The following is a 16442-nucleotide window of genomic DNA, read 5'->3' on the forward strand; positions in this document are numbered from 1 at the left end:
AGGAAGAGATTAGGGCGTTAGTCTGATGTTGAGATGGTGGATGGAGCCAGCTGAGAGGATCCCCCTGTTAGTGCCTAGCTATCTAAATCATCCTGTCAGCCACCATGGTGAAGGAGTAGAAGTATCTTGCTTGACTTTTGCAATATCAAATTTAACATCAAGAATGATTGGCACAACAGTGCTAACATCATTAGGTGCATCAAAAATACATGAATTAGTTAGGTTTTCAGATTTTGAAAAAGTGTGAATATGGTAATCCAGTTTGTAGCTGAGCATCCAACAAATTGCTTTTACAGATGGTGTAAAGTTAAATGAGTATGTTACCGTATCTCCACTAAGAGGAAGGCTCTTTGGCTTTGGTATTGATGAAGTGTTTAAACAAAATTTACAGCTTTCAGCTGACAAACTTGAAAGAAAATGGGGCTTTAAAGAACGGGCTTTGGAAATGGTATCCCAAGCTGCAAGACAGACATTTCCATAGCATATAACAGGGGTCTCAAGGCTGCACACTTCATCGCATTGATCCGTGCAGATTATGGAGCCACCTGAGGGTGATGTACATCACCAGCACAGAAGTGGGTGCCTACATTATGCCACTTTGCTGTGTCTTGGGAATATTAAATAACTTGGTCCCTGGATATTCTAATTTGCAATGCTTCTTTCTTGCAGGTGAATGGAAAAGGTTCGTTATGGTGCGTTGATCCAGAATATAAGCCTAATCTTGTTCAAGCACTGAAGAAACAGCCTTTTCCCTCAGCACTTGCGTTTTATACTCCACCAGCGTCACCACCAAGGTAGGTGAATTTTCTCCTACAAGTGCAGCATGCAGTTAGTTATGTTCACCCACCTAGCAGAGGAAATGCCCAAGTAGCTGTTGATGTGTTGTTACTGACTTCCACGGGAAGAAGAATTGGAGTGGAACTTTGGTGAACTGGATAGACAGGCAGGGAAACTGGCCAGACAAGAGAGTGTAATGAGCTCAGGCTTCCCAGATAGCAGATCATAGAATCATAGATCTCAGATTGGTCTCCCAGTCTCCTTTATAACTGAAGAAGAGAGAGAAATGGGGAGGCACTGATTTCACAGCCATGGAGGTCAGGTTTTCCTCCTTTTTCTGCAGCAAATATTTAGCAAACTTTATATTTTATTCCAGATTCATGTTTTTTTTTCCCCTTTTCTTTCTTCCTGGGTCTTGTTAATTTTCTGAGCCCGCCTACCCTCCCCCATTTGGGCAGTGGGATGGCTTTCTCTTAAATATTCTTTCTTCTTTCTTCTACCTCTGTTTTTTTTCCCCTTCTCATTGTGTCTTGCCAGGGGTCCTGGCTGGAATAACCCAGACAAGAACAATTAGCGTTGAGGCTTACGCTGCCTTTGTTGAGGGACTTTGCAAACAGACACTGCTTTTCTCACTGATTTCTAAGAGTTGACTGCTGGTCTGGGAGTGGTGTTTTTCACTAAGCCATTTGCAGTGGGAAAATATTTTGCAGTGGGGATGGGAAGAAAAGTCTTTACCCTAAACGTCATCCGAGGTGGAATCTGCTACACTTCTCGAATCAAGGCTTCCTCATCTGATGCATTTTAAGATTAGGCAATAGCTTTTAGAGAATTTCAAGTCAATGTCATGCATTCTTGTTACAGGAAGAGGAATGTCAGCCTGAGTAAGCACTTAGAGGTGGCATGGAGAGTAGGAGGATAGAAAGCAAATAGGAATGCACTGCTGCTGATGAGATCAGGAGTTAGGAAGGCAAGTGGCCAGTTTATCTAGTTTGGCAAATAATTTGAGTGAGATGAGAGATAATTATGATGTCAGAACATTGCCCTCTGCCTTGCCTTACTGCAAGGAGTTTCCTTAACAAACAGGAGGAACTGGGATTACTGAAGCAGGATGTAAAACTGAATATTTAGCAGAACTTTCTAAGAGTCCCACAGGACGTTGACCCTGGGATCTGACACCACCATGTGAGCCATAGCTGTCTGCAGCAATTGAAGATTTGCATAGAAGGGGCTTTTAGGGTTGGGCTTGTACCTTACAAGCTGCAAAAATGGTTGGAAGGGACCTCTGGAGGTTGTCTGTCTGGCCTAAGGAGCAGGGGATCAAATGAGACTCAGCCCGGGTCAGGTTGTAGACAGCCTTGCCCAGACACATTTTTAGCGTATCCAGCATGTTCAAGGTCAGTCCAATGATATAAGCACTGAAGTATGATTACTTTTGTATAAAAACAATATGGTGAAATTAGGTGTAGGGAAGGGGGAGAGATTTTATCTCAGTAAGTGCTGAGGTACCTGCAAGACCAAGACTTCAATTTGAAGCTGTTGGTTTTGATAAATTTTTCCTTCCATTGAAGGATTAATCACACTTGCCAACAGTTGCAAATTATGAGGAAATTCTGGTTCTCGTAAGGGCACATGCCAAAACTACCTTCCATTGACTTCAAAACATGACGGATTTTGTAGTGCCTGTATTTGTAAGAACAGTAAAATAAAATAGCAGTTTAAGACACTCACCTTATTCCTAACGAAAGCTATCTTTTTGTCCTTTTAATAACAAAAATACATGTCTAAGACTTTTGCTTATAGGCAGAAAAACAATTTTTTTTTTCTCCCTTCCATGTTTAAAAAAAATCTTGAATTTAGATTTAAATTCTGGCTTAGTTATGGGGAAGGGCCCCAAGACATTGCCTTGTATGTGGAGGGAAAGAGGAGGCCCAAAGGTACAGTTGGAGAGAGGCTGGGAACGGCCATCCACATTTAACTCCAGGGCAATACTAGAATTCAACTATGAGAGTCTCTGAATTTTTCTGTGGGAGTGCTTGTGTTCATAATTATTTTACAGTGTGTTCATGGGGAATATACCTATCATTCAACAGCATTTTAAAATAAAATTTTAAGTGTTGCTTTGATCAGAAGCTTTCCGAAACTGTAATCTGTGTCTAGTTAAGTGGAAGCTTGTATTATAGTAGGTGATTGACATCACTGGTGCATTTTATTTCTGTGTAGCTTGTTCAACAGGTTGGTGCAAGGCCACTAACTGCATCCTGCTTCTAGTACCTGCATTGTATTACTGGGCTTTGGAGACTGCCATGGTCCTTACCTTGCAAATGCCTCGTGCATATGCATAGATTATCTTAATCAATACACTAAGCATTAATTTGATCCAGTAAAGCTCTGTGTGTATATGATTTTTGAAGGATCTGAGCTCAAATGAAAGGATGAAAATATTTAGCATCTATTTGGACACTTGAAGACTACACAGCCAGCCGTGTTGGGCTGGGTACATTCCTCTCTTTTTGATTTTTTTTCTCTGTTTTTGGATCTCTTAGCACTCCAACACTCCCACAAGAAAACATAACAGACAGTGAACTTGAGTTTTTGATGCTTGCATTGAACTGTGCAAACCGAATCTGCAAACTGTGCTGAATCTTTTTCACTGCGGTTACCACATGGGAAGATGCTAACTATTACTCTCCTTTTCATTAGCTTTGCTTACCAGTGCCAGGCAGTCTACAGTGCAACCAGAGCTCCTTACGTAGCTCAGATGACACATTTCAAGTCACCTTACTTCAATTTGTGCACTTTCTCCTTGCCATTAGCAGTCCGTACTGCAACGACCTTTGGAGCTGTTACTAATGGCAAGCTGAATATGGATCATATGATGGCAAATCTGAGCAGGGGTGGCATTAAGTGGGCATCTCTCATAAGCAGCTGTGCAGAGTGGTTGAGTTCAGGGTGGCTAAGGTATGCACCGCTGCAGAAGCAGGCCAGTGATCAGTGAAAAATATTTCGTTTAAAATTCAACGTAAAGATTGAAAATTTTAGTTTTAAAATGGTATTTAAAGAATTACTCTAGTTGTGTTGTTTTCATTAATGATCTAAACTAGTAATTAAAAATATATAATTAAGCATTTAGCAGCTTTGTGATTTGGGAGGGGTGGATTTGTGGCTCTCTCTGTTTTGAAAATAGAACTGCCTAAATATAATAAATATAAAAGGTAAACATACCTTAATGAGAGAAGTCACTCCATTAATTCTGTGAGGTAGCTTTTACAGATTGGGCTTGAAAAAATCTTTTCGTCACCCGTTACAGTACAAGTAGAAGAATTAAAAGATGTTTATTGGTGTTACATGAAATTTTAATGGTTGTGTACTGTTTTTGTTTCATGTATTTCAGTTTGCTAGTACATTTGTAATGAACTGAATACTTAAGGATGGATGTATAGCACAGCTTTTTGTTCTGCAGTGTATTAAATGGTACTCTGCCAGATGAAAGTTGGCCTGATAATGCAAAAAAACTAACATCACCAGCAAACAGCCCAGCTTCCAATAACTTCAGAATCGGCAGATACTTTTGTAGTTTTTGTTGTTCTTCCCCAGCTTTTGCACAGCGCTATATTTTGGTTTTGCTAATCTCTTACCATCATTTTGAAGAACAACAAACACAACTGGTTCTCATCTGTTTTGCTGCTCCTGGGCTCCAGGCGTCTGTGTAAGCTAACTTTTTGTTCACATGTGGGTTTTACTTAAAAAATATCTTTGTTTAATATCCAGCCTTTAAGCAAGTACCTAAGATGTGTAGAAGTTAGTATCTCTTGCCAACAAAACTCTTCTTCAGTGTGTGTGTTGGGGTGTTTTTCCAAATGCTGATGATTGCTCATTGTGCTACATAAACAGTGTGTAATAATCAGCGTGTCAAGCCATTGACTGAGGGCAATAGAATTTGCTGCCTTTTCGGCTTGTCCACCAAGATGTGGTGGTTTTTTTTTTTAATCTTTCTATGATTATGGTATTGTGTCTAATGTACTTTGTACAAATTATTCAGCAAATTAGGGTTTGGCTTTGACTTGTTGAATTTCTTTTCAGTAGGTCATCGTCTCCTCACTACTTAACTTCAGTACTTAAGCAGAATCATGGCCGATCTCTCAAAGGTAAACATTAATTTTCTTTCGTTCTGCTCTGCTGTTCTTGCTAGCCGCAAGCATATTCTGAACCTCAGCTGATTTTGTGTATGGACCTTTTCTGAAGGGTCTGCTAGATTACAAAAAAAAAAAAAAACAAAAACTTATTTAATAGAATGTGTGCTTATTATGTTAGTGACTTGTATATTAAGTTTAAATCCATAGGGTGAATCTCATGTTGTAAAAGAAGTCTTGTTTTGTGAGCAAGGTATTTAGCAGACACATCAGTCCCAAATATGACCTACTTTTAGACTGAATTGTTCTGTAGAAAAATGATTAGAAAGGTACAAACACTGGGGTTTCCCTGTAGTTAGTTTCTTTTTTTATTGGTCACCACAAACTGAGACCAGGCAACCAAAATGTTAACAATTTTAAACAAAGAAGGCAACAGAATTTTAATATACGTAGTATGTAGCCACAGAAATGTCTGAAAATTGAATGCTTGATATAGGTGGCTGAGATCATAATTGCAAGGGAACATGGAACAAGTCAGAAGAGAGTTTCACAGACGTGTGGTACTTTTCATTTGCCAAAAATGTTGGGCACAAGCTGGTGTAATTGCCGGTGTAGCTATGTGGGAATACCTAAATTCCGGATATTAAGCGAGTGAAGAGAATAGCCTTATGATGTCTGTTTAGTTAAAGCGTCACATTAAAAATTGCAGAATGTTGCCTTTAGCCCTCAGAAGAGGAGAACAGGATGGGTTTAGTAACCTGACTCTGAACTGAACATAGCTCTTGATGCCATAGGCTGCAGTGCTGCTCAGTAACCAAGTTTATATCCTTTGTGCTTCAAGCCATGAAGTAGGTGTAGGAAAAAAACAGTCACATCCATAACTAGACACTTTCATAATGTATAACCATTATTTTAACTGTAGTCACTGAAACTTGGAGGAGGAAGATTGGATTGGACTGAGTTGTGCTGGGGATGTGACTATGAGGAGTGGTGTGGCTGGATGGCTGGGCTCAAGGAGCAGGGAGGTGATCGTCCCCCTGTACTCAGCTCTGGTGAGGCCGCACCTTGAGTACTGTGTTCAGTTTTGGGCCCCTCACTACAAGAGTTGCTGGAACATGTTCAGGGAAGAGCAGTGAAGTTGGTGAAGGAGCTAGAAAACAAGACATATGAGGAGTGGCTGTTGGAACTGGGGTTGTCTATCCTGGAGAAAAGGAGGGAGAGGGGAGATCTCATTACTCTCTACTATTACATGAAAGGAGGTTGTAGCAAAAGGGTGTCAGTCTTTTCTCAGGAATAGGACTCAAGGAAATGGTCTCAAGTTGTGTCAGGGGAGGTTTAGAGAGGATATTAGGAAGAATTCCTTCAGAAAGGGCCGTCAAGCATTGGAACAGGCTGCCCAGGGAAGTGGTGGAGACTCCATCCCTGGAGGTATTTAAGAGATGTGTGGATGTGGCACTAAGGGACGTGGTTTATTGACGGGACTCAGTAGGTCAGGCTGATGGTTGGGCTTGATGATTAAGTCTTCTCCAGCTTAAATTGTTTGGTGATTCTGTGATTTCTTCTAGCTAGAGCTAGAACTCCATAGTACAAGTCATTTCCCCGTTTATGACATTAGACATAGTTGACTGCAGATGTCTGAAGGATGTTTCAGAACATGCCCATCCCTCATGATTGTCCCTGTGGCAGCCAGCACTGCTGTTAGTGGACCCGCGGTGACGTATGGTTGTTCAGCACAGTCATTCTCGGTGCTTGCAAAACTGCACTGCTCGTCACAGCTACACCAGCAGCAGCGTGCAAGCTAAGCAGGGGATGTCCATGTAGCCACTCTTGCACTTTTTCAACACAGACAAACCCGAAGAGATGCTGCTCTTGAGAAACAAGGAGATTTTTTTATTTTAATTTTGGACACTCAAAGGTGGAGGTGCCTTGCTGAAGCCCTAGCAGGAGCAGTTTCCTGCTGAAACCCGGTTTGAATCTCACAATCAGGACTTAGGGCTGTATGTAACTCACACCTGTAACTAGCCAGCGTGTTTACCTCTGCATCCCTTGTTTAGTTCGTTGGTTTTTTGCCATTTATTTTCAGGGAAACCTTGCTGGAGTGCAGCAATGCTGCCTTCCTGGTGTCCTCTTCCTCAGCCCACTGCGATCTACTTACTCTTACAGGTTTTAAGGATTGTTAGAGTTGCAAGGACTTGGCCGTACTTTTGTCTTACTGTCACTTCCCATGAGTTAATACAGCCCACTGAATTTAAGATGGAAATGTGTTTTCCACTGTCAGTCAAATGCAAATAGAACCAGCAACAAACAGCTGCTGAGCAGAAGATGGTTACTTCATTTTTCCATATGTACTTTCACAGGTGTTCCTCATTTTCTAACATTGTAGTGGGCCTTAGCACCAGAGTGGAGCTAGGCAGCATGCTGGGATATCACAGAATTTCTGCAGAAGCCTGTTGAGCACAGGTCTTGTACTCAGTAATAAAGCTTAATCCACTTAAGTCTTGTCCTTTTCAAAGATAATTACAATAAAGTCCTGAAAAGTGAATTGTGCTCATATTTTAAAGGTCCAATTCCAAGAAAAAGTGAGCATGTGTTAATTTGTCATAGAGCGTTGTCCTTAGGGGTCTTTCACAAGGATGATTAAAATGTCACCAACAAAGCACGGCTTCAGCAGCAGGACAGACACCCCGCTCTCTGTGCTGGAGCACCAGGCTGTTGAGGCAAGAAGGTTGGTTTTAGTCTTCAGCCACAAACCAGAAACACTGCTTGGGCAGCAAAACCAAGGGTCTTAGAGACAGAGCAGCCACCTGTCCCACAGCTGGTAATGACCACATCTCCAAACAGAGGCTTTGTCTGTGCTGCGGTGGCAAGGAAGAATCAGCAAGAAGAGCTGCTGGATGTCCTCTGCTTGCTTTCGCTCAGGACTGAAGGAAAAACGTATTTGCTTGGGCAGATCCAGGGTGCTCAGGGTGTTTTACAGAATGAGGGAAATCTCCCTCCTCTCAGCGATTTTGTTGGTGAGCCCTTTGAAAGATTGGAGAAATAATACTTTATCAAGGAGAGCAATTGCAATTGAAGCCAAAATACAGTGACAGTGACCCAGAGCACTGATCATTTTTCCAAATGAACAAAGTCACTGCAGAACTTTGCAGTGACTATTTCTTTGGGGATGCTAGCGTGCAGAAACACTATTTGTAGGTTGCAGTGTTTCATTAATGCCTCCCATTACTCGTCAGTTTATCAAAGTGTTACTTACATACTGGCATCATTTGTTAAAAGGAAAAGTCTGTGATAGCAAGTAAGGAATCACAGTATTTCACCTTCCGATTACAATAGTGGAGCAAAGTAACTGTCCATGTTTTTATTTCATATGGAAATAAATTTTTATTTATTTTTATTTGTTTTGAATTTTTATTTTGTCAGTTGTACTGTAGGTTGTAAATCATGACCTACAACTTGTCAACTCAATGTGTCTCTGTTGCTGCCAAAAAAAAAAAAGAAAAAGTGCAAGTGCAGTGGAATAGAGCTTGAAGTACGTTGATTTTAAAATGATAGAAAGTGAAAACAATGGGGAATGTGTATAATTTATAGCCTGTGTTGGAAACAGCAGCTCAGTCACTTTTCCACGTTGATACAAGGTGACAGGGTGTTCTTCAAATTTCTCCTCAAATGGGGTGAGGTTAGTAAAAATTAGGTAAGAGATGAAAATCAAATTGACAATCCTGCAGTCCCCCTCACAAAATTCAGTCCCCCTCTTCTTCAGTAATAAGGCATATGATGTGGCAGGGGGACTGCCATCAAAAATGAGATGGCTGATGTTTCACTTCAGCAACTCCTGTCTCAGTGGCAGCTGAGCCGGACGGAGAGACTGTTCCACTTACTGCTGCCACTTCCTAGCACGGTGTCTTCCAGCCCAGCTTCTCCACCTCTTTGAGGTTTAAGTAATCCACTCAGTGCAGCAAAGGTTAGCGTTTTATGGCTGTGTTTGTCACCATAACTAAAAGCACTGCTGTTCATTTAAATCCTTCTCAAGTGCCTATTTATGATGTAGATCTCCATGCCTTCTAGATGGAGCAGTTCTGTTCCATCTCCCCCTTTGTCTTCTCTGGGTGTTCCGTTTTACATGTTGTTAGTGTGAAAAATAATGCAAAGAGAGCACTTTGTGCTGAGGCTGTAGAAAAGATGCGTGCTCCATTAATGCTGCATTTAACTACATTCTTCAGCCTTGCATATTCATAGAGTGAGGGCATGAAGCTGATTAGGTGCTTTGCTTTGCCATATGTGTAATCCTTCTCTTTAAAACTGTTACACGTAAAAGCCACTTGTTGCTAATAACATCTCATATGAACATCTAATTAATGTTGCTGATTCTTGTCTTCAGCTGTGGTTTTAGTGCAGTGTGAGGTTTCAGCTTTTGTAAGGTTATCATGTTTGCGATACCTGGCCCTTCTGCAACCATATTGCTCATATGATGCCCCTCTTGGATCGCGGTGTCTTAACTTTTTACTGAGTCATGCTCTATCTGAATTCTTACACATTTTTCCACTGCTCATTATTGTAGGCCAGCATATGCAGATAGATATTCTTCGCGTATTGCAGGGGCCTCATTTTGTCAGTATTACCTGAGTTCTAACATCTTGCGCTTCTCCTTCACAGAATCTGATATTGATGCCGCTACTGCGATGATGCTGTTGAATACTTCTATCGAACAAGGGATGCTAGACTGTAAGCGTAAGCCATTTTACTGTTTTCTTCCTCTACCCAGTAGCTATACATTTGCTTTAAAGTTTCAGTAAATGAGCATAGTCTAGCTTGCAGATAGTAAGAGCAACCAAGAAGCAATTCTGTTTTGATTATTCTTTCTGCTACCCTTACAGTTTTCATGGAACCACTTTCTCTTTTTTCCTTTTTTCCTTTTTTTTTTTTTTCAAATTCTTCCCCCGCCCTTTTTGTACCAGATTTTCTGTTTCTTCAGCTTTTATTTGTGATTAGCTGAGGATGGTTGTTCTCTGTGGGTGACGGTAAACATGCATGTTACAACTCTAAAATGCTCACTTTCAGCTTACCCTTTGCAGTCAGTCATCCAAAGCGTGCTTTGTTTTTTTTAGGTGATCTCACAGGAGTATATGCTTACTGATGGATCTTGTTTTTAATAGGTGAGAAAGCTCAGCCTCTGAAGACACCTAAGAAGAGAAGTTATGGCAGCGCATTTAATCCTTCCAGTTCGATAAATCTGCAAGAAAATGATTCTGCAGCCACCAATATTGATCCAAAGGAGGATCACAATTACAGTGCTAGCAGCATGGGCTCGCAGCGCTGCGCATCTAGGTCCAGTGTGTCTTCCTTGTCCTCCGTCGATGAGGTATATGAATTCATCTCCAAGAACAGCCATGCTGGAAGCGATGGCAGTGAAGGATTTCACAGTGAAGTGGATACAGACGTTGACTATGAAGATGATCCTCTTGGAGACAGTGGCTATGCATCACAACCTTGTGTAGATACCTCTGAGAAAAGTCAGCCTAGCAACAAAGCACTCAAGGAGTTATGTCAAGAAATTGATGAGGAGTTGAAAGAAGCAGCAGGGTCTCTGCTCCACCTTGCTGGCATCCGAACGTGCTTGGGTTCCTTAATAAGTACTGCAAAGACCCACAGTCACAAGCAAAGGAAAAAATAGTCTGTTTGTCAATGTTGAATATATACATATATTTTTTTTAATTGTGGCAATACTCTTCTACTTTTACCCTTCGCAAGGGAGATCAAAGCCATAAGAGGACTCATTGCTTTTTTATTTTTGGCGCTAACTGTAATTTAGCCATTTATTTTTAAATCACTGCCTAAAAAGAAAAAAAAATAATTTAATCTTCTCAGATTAGAAGAGATGCATGACTTGTGAAAACCTGAAAGCATACTTCTTAATGATCACTTTTTTCTTTTTTTTTCTTTTTAATAGTTAATTTTTTTTCAGACTTATGTTTGCTCAGATGCACATTGTGGATCATATTGACATCTCTGCTGGCCCCATGTGCAGAGGTAAATTTTGCCCTGTCTGAGGGCTCCGATTTCCACGTCAAGAATTAAAAAGGAGGAGAAAAAAGAAAGGAAAAAGAAATGTTCTTGCCTCAGTTGCTTCCTCCCACTTACCCTCTCTTTGCTCTTCTGCCACAGGTTTTGGTGGAAATGCTGGTGAGGCAGTTCCGAGGATCTGCAGGTTTCAGTCCATCCAGTAAAGTGGCTGAAAAACTGCAGCACTCCCAGAGCTGCTTTCACAAGATGTTAAGTACCCCCAGGCAAGGAGTGTAACCCTTCCTGGCAGAGTGGGTAAGGGGTAGCTGAGGTGGGTACCACCTTCTGCTTTCTTTTTCTTTCCTGCTGCACCCCTACCACCACCTTGCTGCGTGCAGGTCAGTTTCCTGAAGGAAACCAGCTTTTTCTTTTCATCTTAAGACAAATTGTCTTGGGGGGTGGCAGGAGGAGGGAGGGGTCATTTCACACATGCCTTGGGTGTCGCCAGCGGTGAAAGCTGCCATTTGCCAAGCTTGATGTTGTCCTGGTGTTACTGCCACTGCTGAATACTTCTGCTAATGCAGCCATTATGTTTTGCTGCTGTCCCACTGCCACACCAACCCTCCTGCTCCCCACTGAAAGAGATGGATTCAGAGAATAAAGAACAGAGCAGCTTGTGCTATTTAAAATGCATGAGAGGCAGAGGTTTCAGGTGGCTAGGCTGTGAACAACTGCTGGAAGAACTCTTTACCCCCCTAATCTGAAACCAAGTAGAATAGCTTCCTTTTGAATCAGTGAACCCGAACTTGCATTTTGGGAGTCTTTGGCTGTCTCTACCTTCTGTTTCCCAGATCACCGTGCCTTGTGCTCTGTGAATCCTTTTAGCCTTCTGCCACATGCAGTGCATCTAACAAGCAAGGCTAGCCTTTGGCCTCTGGATGTAAGTCGTAACTCAGGAGGACCTCTCTGTTTTGGGAAGGAATTCCTTCACAATTCATTTTTGCAATAAAAGAATCTCTTTAGAGTTCCCAGACATCTTTTGGCCAAAAATGCTTTAGTGGTATTATGAACTTTTTTCCTCGTTTATATTTTTAATTTTAAAATAAGTGATGATTGATTTTTTTTAAAGTTTTTTCTGTTCAAAAATGGGTATGCAGTTCTGTTGGAGTGGGTTTTAACAGTACTGTAAGTATAAGGATGCCTTAAGTATGTTTCAGAATCGTAGAAGACTATAAAAGGTCATCTTTCCTGTTTCGGAAAGGTAGAGTGATGTGGTGTAGTTTTTTAGCTAACACATTAAGCTATTGTTTCCAGCAGGTGTTGGGCAAAGCTGGTTAAGAATTAGAAGTAGGAAATCAATGTCCACTGTTTTGGTTGTTGAAGACAGTGCTGGATTCAGCCAAAAGTTAACTTTTCCCTAGTGGAGTGTTTTTCTGGCTCTTTGGAGGCCTTCTATAGATCAGTGTTTTTTTCTTATTTGTCAATCTTTTCATGAATACTGCCATAAACTGTCTACTTTAAATATGAATACAGCCATGCTGCTGAAGGGCTGTTGCTCTGAGGGCCTGGTTCAGTGCCTCTTGAAGACAATAGTGGTGCTCCCACTGATTTCATGGCTGTTGGATCAAGCCTGAAATATCTGAGGTTCTTTTGTAGCATGTTTTGGAATTAAAAGCCAACTCTTTTTTTTTTTTTAAGCACAAACACTAGAAAAAGTCTTTTCTTTTTTTTCCCCCAATCAATTACTTCAGTTTTAAGAACGAATTGTTTTATCTCTTGAAAGGGAAGAAAAGTACTCTGATGCATTCCTGCTTTGTGTGAAAACCCATTAGTCTAATACCTGTAACAGGACAATGTTTGTACAGATGTGTATGTCTTCTGGATATCACAAGTGGTGCATTAGCTGATTAGATCTGATATTGGATGTGTTACTGGTGGATAGTACGGGAAAACTCGCTATTTAAAAGAAGTTTAAATGCAGTGGTTCTTAGGATTTCTGGATGTGGAGATGTGAATGCTTGTTGGAACTGCTTTTTGCTCACAGTTTGCTTTTGTATCTTGATGGAATACTGTAAAGGGCAGAGCGTGTCGATACAGAAAATGAGGATTCAACTACATAGAGATAATAGTAGCAGGCTGGAATTCTGCTCGGTGCCATGATTTCAGTGGGGTGCTATTGAAGACGGGTGCCATATAGGTCATGCTGGCGTTGGTTGCAGCTTTTCTTCAACTTCCAATAAAAGCTGGATCAAGATCCAGGTACTCTGGAAACTGTGGTCATACTCAGCTCCATGGTTTGGGTTCATTTTGATTTTTTTTTTCTTTGCTTTGGATAACATCTGAGAGTGTTAATATTTATTAGGAGCATGGCTGAAGCTGGTGATAATGGCTTCAGTGTTACTGAAGGTATAGGACTGAGAGGCTACCAGTGCATTTAATGACCACATGCAATGAGCAATAAACCCATGCTAATAAACAGTTAACAATGAAAGCTGCATCCATCCTTACAGCCCGAGAGAACTGAAAGTCCGGCAGGGGAAGTAACGCACCCCATGCTCTCCGTGCTCTGCCGTCTTCCCTCTCTCCTTGGCGATGGGGAGGGCAGCGGCTCTGTGCACCTGACGTGCTGCACCACGTTTTCCCCTGCCATGCCCTGCACATTTATGCAGGCAGCGGCTGCAAGCTCGGCTGTGGAGCAGCCCCTCTTTGTAGTCAGAGACCAGCTGCTATTCCTTTCACTTTCGTAGCTAGAACTGGGTTTGGGTTTGTTTGCCACCTGAGTTAAGGACCCTGGTGTATATAGTATAAATGGAATATAATTAAAAGTTATTTTGACTGTTGGGGTTTGTTTCTTTTTTTAGTGACCTATGTAAAATGTTCATGCCAATGGTCAACTCAGATATACTTTAGCAGCAGTTAAAAGGCAACAAAAGTATTGGTGAACCACATTCAATTCTTTAAATACAGTGGAGAAGTGCGTGAGACTGGTGTACAAGGGAGGCTGCTCTGCTTTGGATGAATTCTGATGTGAATACTGTACAAACCTGTACTGGTCTTTCAGACTCAAATACTAAATTATTGCTTTTGTAAAAGTTGCATCAAATGTTTTAAAATCCGACTTTAAAAGGCAAGTTGCATGGTTTGCAACTTCATATTAGACAGAAAAGTAAAAGCTTTGGTTAAAGCAAACTACACTCATACATGTTAATAATGGTGTAGTCAAAATATTTATTGAAAAGAAAAGGTAGAATATTTTAAATGTTGCACCTGCCATTATATCTTAAAGCACATTCTTCACAGCTACCAGTGCCATTATCAAGTCTGTTTTATAAATGTACATTTCTTCAAACTAAAAAGTGCATAATTAAAAGTATTATGTTGCTGCCATATAGTGATATAAAACATTTTATAATTGCCATTTCATTGTAACTATTATTTATTTAAAAGTGAATTGTAAGAATGCTTTCTGATCAAATGAACCAGAGTTGTTTTTAAAATGTTCCCCTTAGCTTGTTTCTAATGTAGCATAAGCAATGTCCTTGGGTTTGTTTAGAATAATTTTGCCAGTAGGTGACCAATTCTAACCCTTTTTCCTCCAGTTTAGTCCTTTACCCATTTTAAAGAATATTTACAGAAGTTTAGTTTTTTGTATGCTAATCTCTGTTAATTAAAATGTTTATAAAGTTTATTTTTACCAAAGAGATGCAATTCATTATGACAAAATATTGCAGAATAAACTTTGTTTTATAACATTTGTGACTTTTCTGCCCACATTTTTCATTCAGATGATCAAAGGGGCTTTTATAAAATAAACGGCATTACAAACGGAAAGCACTGTGTTATCTCTTTATCAACATGTCTTGGTATTGGTCTCGGTGTTCTCAGAGACCCGTGTTCCCCTTTCAATCTTACACAAAACCATGTTAGTTTGGAAAAAAAAAAAAAAACAACAAATGTAATTCATTGTAGGTCTTGATTGACTTGGTTTAGAACATTGTGTGCATGTGGGAGTAATCTGTATGGTAACAGGACCTTATCAATTCAGAGCAGGATTTGCTTTTGGACAAGTTCATCTGTAACTGGCCCATAATATTTGAAGTATATCCTATTAAAGCCAAGATTTAGTGGAACTCGAGGAACGTTTTGACATCTTTGAAATTGCAGGAATACTACTGTGTACCTTTTGCCCTCCTGTGAGACACATCTGACTTGGTTTGTTTGCTTTTTTGCAAAACAAATATCTATCTTTTTCCTGATGTGTGATGTGATCTGTGATTTTTTAGTTCTGTGTCCATACCACTGCAGCTACGTTGCTTATATGATAGCTCAAAGATAGCAGTGTAATATGGAATGGATAATTTAAAGAACGTATCACTTGATAAAGAAAGCTACATAGTTCTCATTTGATATTTTTTCAGTACCTCAGATATTTGTTTACTTTTAGCTATGATTTTTATAGGGTCTGTTGCATCTTTATGCACTAGACCTTGAGGAAAGCATACAGGTGGCAAGAACCTCCTCTTCACCAGCAGGAATGAAGTGCTCGCCATCCCATTTTCCCCTTGTCTCAGCTTGTTTGCTGCTCCTGGGCCAGCTCTCCTGCTTGAATGAGTGCACACATGCACCCTCTCAGTGCCTGAGAAGCAGAATTATCAGGAGGTAGAAGCAGAATTCCTTAAGTATTCATTTCAGTGTAGTCCATACTGAGGTTAATTTTCCTGGGCAAAAGCTAGGTTAACCCCGGTTAACCCCTTAACACTGCTGTAAAGCCTGAGGATGCATGGTGAGGAAAGCAGGACGTGATTCTAGGCAATCGTGGAAGAGTGGATCTACATCTCATGGGCCAAGTCCATCCTGCAGTTCCACCAAGGTGGCACATCAGAGCAGGGAAACAAGATGTGATACGATGCTTTTACCTCTTAAAAGCCAGTATTAGCGTCTCTGTCCTATTTTTATTCTTTTAACCAACTAGTGTCATGGAGTGAGTTTCTGTAGGATCTGATGCAAATACAACAGTTTTTATTGCAGTATTTGAAATGATATGCTAGATTTTAACTAAAACTTACCTTCATCACCATACCAAATAACATTTAGATTCTAAACCAAAATTACAGCATATATATGCACTGCTAGTATCTTTGATTTAGTGTTCATCTTAATATACTGGTAATAGAACGACTGCTCTAATTAGTCCAGACAAAATCACAGATAAGTATCATGTACAAATGACATCTTTCTAATTGTTATTCACTACATTGTGTTAAGAGAGCCTTTAGTTCATTGTTAAATGTCCCAGGAGTGTTTTCTTCTGTTACGGCTTCGCTGGGAATTGCCCTTTGTCTGGAACCACAGCTCTTGAACTAAAGCATTAACTGAAGCAATTAGCCAGTTATGCCAGCTGTATTTTAAGGACATTTGTTCAGGAAACACTTAATAGATCAGATTTATTTTTAACAATGAGAGGCTAAATTTGACACAGAATATGCTAATACTTTCCTAGATCTTGAGCTTCCAAATACCTGTAGGTGTTCTTAA

General features: G+C 40.4%; 1 protein-coding gene across 3 annotated transcripts in view; it reads left to right on the forward strand.

The window, feature by feature from the left end:
* Positions 1-14659, forward strand: part of FOXN2 (forkhead box N2) — a 34466-nt gene extending 19807 nt beyond the window's left edge. For 2 of the 3 annotated variants that reach the window (XM_040553774.1, XM_040553775.1), the window contains exons 3-6: positions 670-794; positions 4858-4922; positions 9561-9629; positions 10061-14659. In XM_040553774.1, coding sequence (XP_040409708.1) covers positions 670-794; positions 4858-4922; positions 9561-9629; positions 10061-10578 — 777 coding nt within the window. In that variant the 3' untranslated portion in view covers positions 10579-14659. The remainder of the gene's footprint in view (positions 1-669; positions 795-4857; positions 4923-9560; positions 9630-10060) is intronic. The other variant, XM_040553776.1, reaches the window with a different exon arrangement.
* The last annotated feature ends 1783 nt before the right edge of the window (positions 14660-16442 follow it).

This window comes from Cygnus olor, chromosome 3, assembly GCF_009769625.2.
Source record: "Cygnus olor isolate bCygOlo1 chromosome 3, bCygOlo1.pri.v2, whole genome shotgun sequence".
Taxonomy (NCBI): Eukaryota; Metazoa; Chordata; class Aves; order Anseriformes; family Anatidae; genus Cygnus; species Cygnus olor.